General features: G+C 34.5%; 3 protein-coding genes across 3 annotated transcripts; 1 reads left to right on the top strand and 2 right to left on the bottom strand.

Annotated features, from left to right (window-relative positions):
• Positions 1–138: 138 nt before the first annotated feature.
• On the bottom strand, positions 139–1,993 carry LOC18034789 (DNA-directed RNA polymerases I and III subunit RPAC2). Its single transcript, XM_006424917.2, has 4 exons — positions 1,914–1,993; positions 1,424–1,539; positions 971–1,047; positions 139–419 (listed from the first exon to the last, which is right to left on the bottom strand). The coding sequence occupies exons 2-4, from the start codon at positions 1,522–1,524 to the stop codon at positions 274–276; spliced, it is 324 nt and encodes a 107-aa protein (XP_006424980.1). The 5' UTR covers positions 1,525–1,539; positions 1,914–1,993; the 3' UTR covers positions 139–273.
• A 117-nt stretch (positions 1,994–2,110) lies between these two features.
• Positions 2,111–4,626, top strand: LOC18035503 (mitochondrial import inner membrane translocase subunit TIM10). The gene is made up of 6 exons (XM_006424915.2): positions 2,111–2,249; positions 2,356–2,400; positions 3,447–3,499; positions 3,708–3,746; positions 3,840–3,909; positions 4,319–4,626. Exons 2-6 carry the CDS (start codon positions 2,362–2,364, stop codon positions 4,370–4,372), a joined length of 255 nt encoding a protein of 84 aa, XP_006424978.1. The 5' UTR covers positions 2,111–2,249; positions 2,356–2,361; the 3' UTR covers positions 4,373–4,626.
• A 278-nt stretch (positions 4,627–4,904) lies between these two features.
• LOC18034030 (probable serine/threonine-protein kinase BSK3) lies at positions 4,905–8,583 on the bottom strand. The gene is made up of 10 exons (XM_006424912.2): positions 8,312–8,583; positions 7,991–8,205; positions 7,631–7,766; positions 7,192–7,325; positions 6,990–7,095; positions 6,805–6,890; positions 6,415–6,603; positions 5,879–6,043; positions 5,584–5,697; positions 4,905–5,403 (listed from the first exon to the last, which is right to left on the bottom strand). Exons 1-10 carry the CDS (start codon positions 8,391–8,393, stop codon positions 5,161–5,163), a joined length of 1,470 nt encoding a protein of 489 aa, XP_006424975.1. The 5' UTR covers positions 8,394–8,583; the 3' UTR covers positions 4,905–5,160.
• Positions 8,584–9,639: the final 1,056 nt, after the last annotated feature.

Genomic DNA, 9,639 nt, shown 5'->3' with positions numbered 1-9,639 from the left:
CATCTGATAAGAGTTGCCCAGGCTTACCCGGTGCCTATGCTACCGTCAGCGGCTGTGACATAACTTCCAAAAATGTTTCAATGATTAATTTGAAGATTCACATTGATTCTAACACATAATGGACAATGAAACAGCATGTTGGCAAACAAGAAGAAAGCAGCCCAAGGATATAATGAGAGCCCCTTTGAATTGACTCAAATAATATAAGGTACTGAATGTGTTCAGTTACATTGATAAGCAAATTCTGTCTAGATGAGGGGGTATCAATCTCAATCACTCTTTTGAATCAATTTTCATAGCCTGTACTTTCTCACTTGTCCTGAAATCATCAACGGCCTTGGCAAAAGTGCTCCTCACGTGACGACACATCAGCATCAGCTCTTGGCACGAATCTTTCAACACCTCTCTCGCTGGATCACCTGCAAAATTCCAGGCAAGAAACAGAAGTTTATCAAGTTGAAGATCCTCAAAATTCATAAATAGATAAATTGTGAAACTATGATAAGCTGGAGATAAATTGTCTTAAAAATGAACCCACCAAGGTCTAAAACTAACTATCAAGAGTCTTAGAAAGAAAATGAGTACATTGATTAAAATTTACATACAATAAGACAAACTATAAAATAACATTAAAGCAGAAAATGAAAAAATAGTTAGATAGTTCTTGCTAGAAGCATTAAATCAAAGTTCCTGGTAAGCAATTGGCACTGCATAGCAATATGCTTCCAATTCATGGATAAAGACCCTCAAACAAAAGTGCATACAAATTTATTATACACCCAACTGCATTACAAAATGGACTAACATGCTGAGAAGATTGTGATAACATTAAACAGCAGCATAAACTTGACATTTAGATGGTACAATCTCAAAAAATTAGGGTGACTTCATGGCCGAATTTAAAGAAGAACCTTCTACACAACAGGTATAGATGTTCCTATACGCAGTGTGTGTGATGGGTACATAATACCTGTTGTCTGGACTCTGATATTGACTCGAGCATCTGAAGGATGAGGAATGCTGTATCCACAGAAAGTTACCCTTGGACTGCAAAAATATTAGTATGTTGGCGTATGGACCAAATTTTCACATAAAGATCACTCAATTTTCTGTCAACATCACCTCAGCAGCAGCAGCAATAACTTCCTAAGGTTTTTCTACTAGCAAAATATATACTAAATAGCAAATTAATGAGATATCCATAGAAAAATCACAAAATTTCAGTTAAAGTCTTGGTTTTTCATAATCCATCTTCGTCAAAATGTAAACAAACTAAATACACCATAAAATATATCAGAAAAGAATAAACAGAAATTAGCTAAGCACATACACGAGCTATATACTAGGCCAAGTCCAATTATGAAAACGAAAAACCAAACAGTATCAACAGGAAAGTGTTTTGAAAAAACAATATTATACTAACTCTTGATTTAAGGTGAATCTGACAGCATTTGCCAGAGTATGATCTTCTTCTGTCAAAGAAAAAGTTGCATTACTTTGATCCCCAAATGCGCCGTGCTCCATTGATTAACAATAGTTCTGCAAACCAAATAGATAACCCAGCACCATGATATGAGAAAATTATGCCTTTCCATATTTCTGAATTCAAAAGTCAATTTTTGCTTAAAACCCCAGTCCCAAAAATTCCTAACTAGTTCTCTTAAAAAGAGCATATGGGTTAAGCTTAATTTTCTTTCTTTTTGCAGAAAAGAGCAATTTCTTTTTCAAAAGAAAAAGAAAACTAATTATTTCTTGTTCGACTGAAATTAAGCGAAATGATTTAATTTTTTTAATAAAAAAGAATTAATAACAATAATATTGAAAACAAGACAAATAAAACCCTAACAAGTGCTTTTTGCTAAAGTCTTTGTGTTTTATGCAAGAGAAACGAGGAAAGATGATTGATTCATTACCTGCTCAAGTTCGAGTTAAGTTGAACTGCCCCTCGACAAAATTCTTACAAGAGTTTCGTGCAAGTGTTTTTGTTTGTACGCTGCTACAAGACGCGTGACATGCAAAGACTTTGTTCGCGTAAAATTACACTTCACTCCTCCAGAGTTGAGGGTTGGAGAGTAAATTGAAGTTATAATGCCAGGTGGCATATTATTCTTTTCACCTCACGCGCCCTCCGCTAGAACCCTAATATCTCGTATATATTGAAACTAAAACTAGGGATTTTCTCTCTGCTTCATCTTGTGATCCGATTTACGAACCTAATTGACGGTACCCCAATAGTTAATTTCTCAAAAGTAAGTGTTTCTAAGCTAAAGATTTGTTTTTTTTAATATCAGTGGCTTCGTTTTCAATTTTTACAATGATTTTATTTTGGGTGAATTAATGTGAGTCTGTATTCAGGTTGTAATGGCTGCCAATAATCCAATGGGTGTCGATAAAGAACAAGTGGGTGCTTTTATCTTGTTCCATTTTCCTTTTTTTTTTTATGTTGATTATGGTACTACGTAAACGAATTTGAAGTAATGTGGGTATTAAAGTCTGACGAGTGATTAGTTCTAATTTTGAAGTTCCTTTTATCTTGTTCCAATAATCCAATGTGTTGGAATTTTCCAATAATCCAATGTGTTGGAATTTATGTTGCAAGCAAGTATTAGTTGATTGGGGCACGTGCAAAGCTACTACTTAGATTAACGCTTGAGTCCTAGGGAACAGATTGATCGTCATTACTCTTAATTTTCTTTTTCTTTGTAAAGTTAATTCCAAACAAAACTAAAGTGATTGTAACAATTTATGTAATTCAAACTTAAGAAAAATAAGTGAGTCTAGTCTTGACATAACCTTTTTGAATTGGTTTTAAGTTTACATTATGTGATTTGATGACATTTATATATAGTAGAGCAATGATATAGAGTGTCTTGCCGGAATTTTTCTTTTATGAGTGGTTGAACAACGGATTTCCTTTGACATTTCTTTTACTTTTATGAATTGTGACAGCAAACATATGATTTTATACAAGGAAATTATCACTCGTATACCTTAGTTTATTCAGTTATCAATCTTACTATAACACTTTTAGGGTATATCAATTGTTCATCTTAAATTGATAAAATGTATCTGCCGTCCACTGTTTAAATATGATGACGTCAGAGGAGTAATTTGGTTTTTTTATATGATACAAGTGATAATTTAAGGGTATATAAGTGATAATAAGAGAATTTAAGAGTATACAAATGATAATTTTCTTTTACTTTAATTGAAGTTTCAAGGGTAAAATTGTCAATTTGTTATAATTCCGTTAGTTTTCAAACGGTAGCTAACGGTTTAGTGGTTGACAGATACCTTTTGTCAATTTAGGGTGGACGATTGATATACTCTTAAAGTATAGTAATATTTTTTATAACAGAGTAAATATAAGGTATACAAATGATAATTCCCCCTTTATATATTGGCCTAGTCATCATGGGATGATTTTGATCTTGTCTTTTATGCAGGCATTTGGTATGGCGGAAACAGAAATGGAGTACAGGGTAGAATTGTTTAACAGGTCGGTAAATGCATCATTTTTTTAACTTTTTTGCAAATTTTATTGCTATGAGATGCCAAAACTCTAATTTTTGTTTGGTGAATGAAACTAGTGCTTTGAAATTGAAATTCATTTAGATCGGAGATTTCAGTCTCCTAACTTCGTTTGGACATGATGTTTTCCTTCTCCATTTCTCCTAAATAATTCCTTTTATATTGTTCTGGTTCAGGCTCGCCCAGACATGTTTTAATAAGTGTGTCGACAAAAGGTAATAGTATAAGTTTCTTTCTTGTCATTTTTCTGGTTTTTGTATGATCCAGTATGAAATAATTGCTAAGTTTCTGAACGTAACTAATGTCAGGTACAAAGAATCCGAGCTAAATATGGGTGAAAATAGTTGCATTGATCGTTGTGTTTCAAAGTATTGGCAGGTAATTTTGGTGTACATTTTTACAGATTCAATATTCAAGTACTTCTTGAAAATATAAAAGGATTTTATGATTCTCAGAATACTTGGTTCTTTTTCTTAGGAGAAATATTTTGTTTTTCTAAAATAGTTGATGAAAACATTTGTCAACAACTTGTATAATATTTGTAAATGTATTTTAACTATATTGAGCATCAACTTCAGATGAGTTGTGTTAATGGTTGGAAAGATGCATTTATGTTTAAGTTCTCAGCATGATCTTGTTTCTCCTATGTATATGCTCCTATATTGGGTGGAGTAATGTTGTGCATGGGCGGATCTCTTTTGTAAGATAATATCGTCGTGTCCTTGTTATCAGTTTAATAAATGATTTTGATAATGTGGTTTTAATCTCACGCTTTTTATTATTTCAGGTTAATAGTATGATTGGCCAGCTGCTCAGTGCCGGTGGCCGGCCTCCCATGTAAAATTTAGGGATTCTCCAGTTTGAAGTTTGTTTGAACTCAGCATACCAGGCCTGCTGTTAGTCGAAAGTGGAGACTGATGTTGATCTTGGGATTGTTTCTATGCATCTTGTATCGATAATTTCTAGTCTTCTGATCTAAACAAAGGAATCAAGTTTATCAAGATTTGTGGTACTTCTGAGGGTTGGTCGTGTGCATTATGCAAAACACATCGGAAAATAATTTATTTCAGTTTCTCATCGGATAAAATGTTTCAATTTTGAAAATTGTGCTAAGTGCCGAGAAGTGGAAACGTGGTTTTAATTTTAGCTTTCGTTAATCGAAAAGCAAAATTTCACTTCCTAAAGTTTGGTAACGAGTTATCGTTGTTCAGCTTGTTACGCCTTTATATCTCTAACGTAACCTTCCAACTGCAAGTTTGGTGCAAGAGGCCAAAAATTTGCCACTTCAATAGTTTCAGCATACAATAAAAAGATGAACTTAAAAGCGGTTCAAAATTTTAATCCTGATTCATCAGGAAATTTGCGGATACTACACTTGAAAAACCATAAATTCTTAAGTATAGAAGAGGATTCAAGGAAAAGAGAATGAGATTCTTTGGGTCTGGTTTGTGATGATAAAAGTAGAAGCATAACCAACATCATCAACATATAAATATTACAACTAATCCTGTGATGCTGTAGAAACCCAATTGCCAAAGTGGTAAAAGAAAGGTAGATACAATGAATATTTAAATAAAATGCCAAAAGGAAGAGGGAAAAAAAAAAAAAAAGAGGAAATCTGTATACTTTTCAGTTTCTATGTTTTTTGGCTTCCAAGTTTGTGCCATCTTTGAGAGTTTCCTGAGCATCATTGTTCATGCCAAGGCCGAAAAGGGCAGCAGCTTGAAGGTAGAAGGCAGTGGGCCAGTCTGGAGATATGACTTGAGCTTGCATTGCGTCTCCAAGAGCTTCTTGAGGCATGTCACTCAGCAAGTAACATAAGCATCGTCTAGCAAACACTGTCGGTGATACCATGGTCCCACCATCAATGAACTTCGCAGATAAACAGGATTGAACAAGTGTCAGTAAAAGGTAGAACCAGTGATAATCCATCACACTAATGAGTTATGATTAACCTGGTAAAGCTTTCACTGCTTAAATAATTTTTGTGGAATTGCAGAAATAAATGATGTAGCGCATTTTGATTAAGCATTTGTTAAACAGATGACTTACATGCGTGTAACATTCAATAGCAGTGGGGAAGTCTTTAGCTCGAAAAGCAGCATCTCCACGCTTCTTGGAATTCAATGTCTCCTGTATTTGATCTGTCCACATTTGGAAAGAAAGCTGCAATGCAAATGATTTCCAAAGAGATTTAGAGTGAAACAAATGTACAAAAGGCATCGTAAAGGTTCCATGAAACCATTCTGTCGATACTGAATCAAGAAATCAAAATTATTCTTTGCTGTCCTTAAGTTTTGTAAGGTGGAAACACTTTACAATAAAAGAAGAATTGGAAATTACTGACCTCATTTGCAATTCCCTCATCATCCTTGTATCCAACCTTCTCCAATATTTCATGAATTGCGGTAAGGTCAAGTCTTGAACAAGCTTCACCCAGAGGAGTAAGTGTAATCGTTTGCTTGGTGGATGCAGTTCCATGCGGAATACCCATCAAAGTGTACGATGGAACCTATAAAATACCAACGAAGAGATGATTAATATCTCCAGTGTGGTCAACTAAGATACAACAGCCTTAAAACAGCAAAAATCAGCTATCAAACTTTATACTAGCTAAGTGATGCATGAAAATTGGTCGTTTTTAGGTTTAATAACCAAAAGGGTTCTCATACTGTACAAACTCTAACATTCACTAAACTAGTAATTGACAATCAAAGTTCACAATTATTTCAACAGCTTCACAAGGTAGTGTTAGTGCAAGCACAATGATATGCACATTCTCTATACAATGCAAAAAATCTTAATTGTTATGGCCCCACCTCCAAGATGTTGACTGAAAACAAGGACGGTTGCAGTCATGGGGAGAGAAGAAAGATGGCTTACCTCAGCTTCCTTCTGAAGAGGAGTGAGAGAAGCTACAAGAGACTTTGCATTTGGCCTTTCACGGGGTTCATACTGTAAACAACGTGAAGCTAACCGAACTAGTTCAGTTCCATCATCATTTGAGAAATGACCCTCCAAACATGAGTCCATCAACATCAGAAAATTTTTCCCACGTATGAGGTCAAGAGCCTGCCAAAGAATAATGAAGAAGACTTTAGCTCAGAATCTTCTAAAATGACAGATGAGAGCAACCAGTTACTATAACCATCCAAACATCAAGAACTTCGGCCAAACAGTTCCCCAGAATATGCACTAAACAGGCAACATTCGTGCAATAGCTGTTTCAAGTACATTTAGAAATGAAGCACAATACAAAGAAGAAGCATTTACATGACTTGGGGGTATGTGTTTGCCACTGAGAAGATCAAGCAACAGGGTGCCAAAGCTGTAAACAACACTTTCTGGGATAACCCTTCCTGCCACGTGGTGATATCAACATTAGCTCGATTAAAGAACCGGTAGCTTGTGCATGAGAATTTTGAAAGCATAAAATGCAGTTAAGCAGTAGCTATTACCTGTTCTCAAGTATTCTGGGGGAGTGAAAGCCAAGTTTGTACTATAGCTCTTGCCATCTCTACTATTCTTCATAAGGCCAAAGCAGGAGAGCCTGGGATTACCATCCTGTCAAGTACCAACACGCCATAAGCACCAGCCTAAAAAAGACAGCAACTTTTTGAAAAGTGAAGCAAGCAAGAAGGATGCCAAAGGCCGAAGTACCTGATCAAATAAAATCCTATAAGTATTAAGGTCGTGATATAATGCCCTCCCTTTACTGCTGCAATAATCCAGAGCTTGTGCGAGATACAGAGCCACTCTCACCCTCATTGCCCATTTCATGGGTTGGTTTTCCCCTGAACCATTTCAACATTTAAGTACAGAATCACCCAAAAAAGCCAAAACATTATAAAAATATGTAAGAAATTGACTGCGTTATCCAACTGACATAAGTTTTTGACTTCAAACTCAAATCCAAAACTGACACTCAGAATTCCATTTTCTTTTTCTTAGGCTTCCTCAGCAGGAGCTTTCAAACAGACTTTAACACACAGACACTTACCCAGAAAATTCTGTACTGAAATTGACTCAACAACCAAGCAAGCAAATAAATAAACTAGAATGCTGCGGAAATTAAAAAAAAAGGGCGAAGATTAATTACAATGGAAAAGATGTTTAGAGAGAGTCTCATTTGGCATAAACTCAGCCACAAGCAATCTCTCCTCGCCTTCACAGCAACACCCTATCAAATTCACCAACCTCTCACTCCTTAACTGCCCCACCGCTCTTGCCTCCTCCTACAGAACGCAAAAGACACTATATAAAAACTTATCCTATAAGGTTTCAGTAAGTAAAAAGTTTTGTTTTTCTGCTTCCAAAGCGTTTTCTTTTGAAAAGAAGCTAACCAAACACGGCCTAAGATTAAATCAATTAAAGAAACGACTTAAATCAAAATAGTTCAGTAACTAAAAAAAAAAATGCAGTTAGTTAACTAATTGTGTAAAAGAACTAAAGCACAAACAAGGAACTGTCTGGAATCGGGCCACGCCGATCTATTGAAGCGTTTAACAGCGATCCACCGATCTTCATCGACAAGCCTCCCTTTATAAACCACATTGGGCGCTTTCTCCCCGTGCTCCGATACTATGTTGTCCGTGCAGAACCCTGACGTGGCAGCTCTTAATTGGTCCAAATTAAACTCTCTGAACCCCGGCAACGCGTCTGCGCTCCCATTCTCTAACAAACACACAAAAAGAAAAAAAAAAGCCACTTTTACAATTTTCTGGGGAAAATAACAGATTTTTCTCGGAAAAGTGACGGAAAGCATATTTTTTTCACTGACCGAGATCGGACGACTCGTGGAGGTTTGACTTGAGATTTGACGGCCACCAACAGAGAGACAACTTGGAGCAGCGAGCTCCCATTGGCTAGCAGTGGTAAAGTGTATGTCTTTTAAAAAACTTTCACTCACTTTCTAGCAAGCTTGAGTAGAAAGGCTTTAGCAAAGAGTGAGAAAATGAGCCAGCAAAATATAAGTGTGTGAATGGGTCATCGTGTTTGGATACCGAGAAAGTTAGTGAAATTTTAAAAAGGAAAACTCCTTGGATCCAAGGTTTCTCTCTCCTTCTCTCTCATTTTTCATTATTTTATCATTCTATCCTTTTAAAATATCATTTGGGTCCTTCTCAAAAAAAATATCTTTTGGGTCCCAATCTTCAGTAACATCACAATAAATTATGCAATTTAAAAATTATTTTACGTTGATCTAGTTGCTATATTCCATAAAAAAAAAATTCGTGATATCACAATTGATAGTCTAGAGTCATAACTTGAAAATTTAAAACATTAAAGATGAGTTTCATATCTATTTAATTGAAAATTTATCTCAAAAATTTATCAATGAGTAATTAAATCTAAAATATAAGGTTAAAAGTAAATTTAAGTTAAAATAGCTTAAAAAAAAAATAAATAAATCAGTTATTGAATGAGCTGATTTCAAAAGAGCGTGGTTATATTGATGAATTATGACGGTTGGGACCTAAATAATAAAAAATTACAAACTATGTCATTAATTTTTATTTACAGAACTTTAGGGATGCGAATGCAACTATTCCTTTTAATCAAACGGCAAAAACTCACTCTACCATTTGGCGCGTCAACCCCGCTGTAACGACGGCCCTCGAACACGTGGATAATCACAAGTTGCGATTATTATGGGGAGACGTAAGAAATCAAATGATCCGCGGTTGGTCGCCGAATAAAATTGGTGGCAAACGCTGCGTTTTAGTTAATAGTTATAAATATTTATTTAATTATATAAATTTTTTTTAAAGAGAGTTTTTTTAAATTAAATAAATTTTTTATTTTTACTAGCAACAGCTTGAATATTAAACTCTTGAGAGTAGAAATTGAATTTTTTAAAAATATTTAAATATCTGAAATATTATTTATTTATTTGGTAATCTTATTTTTTATAACATAATTTTAAAAAAATTTACTAATTAAATTAATTTTATAATTTTTAATAAAACCTCTCATTAACAACAAAATAACTAAAAAAAATTTATAAAAACTCTACTTGTAAAAATTTTATTAACAAAAGTTGTAATTAAATAAATTCAATTAGAATAATTATATCAAATGGAGCCTGAATAGGTCAAATTCTAAAAA

The sequence above is a fragment of the Citrus clementina genome, unplaced genomic scaffold, assembly GCF_000493195.1.
Source record: "Citrus clementina cultivar Clemenules unplaced genomic scaffold, Citrus_clementina_v1.0 scaffold_8, whole genome shotgun sequence".
Lineage (NCBI taxonomy): Eukaryota > Viridiplantae > Streptophyta > Magnoliopsida > Sapindales > Rutaceae > Citrus > Citrus x clementina.
This window is presented reverse-complemented; position numbering and strand designations above follow the sequence as displayed.

What these genes read in the sequence shown, in the direction of transcription:
- LOC18035503 (XM_006424915.2), top strand. Translation starts at nt 2,362, where the DNA reads ATGGCTGCCAATAATCCAATGGGTGTCGATAAAGAACAA. An exon ending in TGGGTGTCGATAAAGAACAA is followed by an intron (nt 2,401 to 3,446) that starts GTGGGTGCTTTT and finishes TCTTTTATGCAG; the next exon opens with GCATTTGGTATGGCGGAAAC. An exon ending in AATAAGTGTGTCGACAAAAG is followed by an intron (nt 3,747 to 3,839) that starts GTAATAGTATAA and finishes AACTAATGTCAG; the next exon opens with GTACAAAGAATCCGAGCTAA.
- LOC18034789 (XM_006424917.2), bottom strand. Translation starts at nt 1,524, where the DNA reads ATGGAGCACGGCGCATTTGGGGATCAAAGTAATGCAACTTTTTCTTTG. An exon ending in AGATTCACCTTAAATCAAGA is followed by an intron (nt 1,048 to 1,423) that starts GTTAGTATAATA and finishes ATATTTTTGCAG; the next exon opens with TCCAAGGGTAACTTTCTGTG. An exon ending in TATCAGAGTCCAGACAACAG is followed by an intron (nt 420 to 970) that starts GTATTATGTACC and finishes GGAATTTTGCAG; the next exon opens with GTGATCCAGCGAGAGAGGTG.
- LOC18034030 (XM_006424912.2), bottom strand. Translation starts at nt 8,393, where the DNA reads ATGGGAGCTCGCTGCTCCAAGTTGTCTCTCTGTTGGTGGCCGTCAAAT. An exon ending in CCCAGAATACTTGAGAACAG is followed by an intron (nt 6,891 to 6,989) that starts GTAATAGCTACT and finishes ACCACGTGGCAG; the next exon opens with GAAGGGTTATCCCAGAAAGT. An exon ending in CTCTTCAGAAGGAAGCTGAG is followed by an intron (nt 6,044 to 6,414) that starts GTAAGCCATCTT and finishes GGTATTTTATAG; the next exon opens with GTTCCATCGTACACTTTGAT.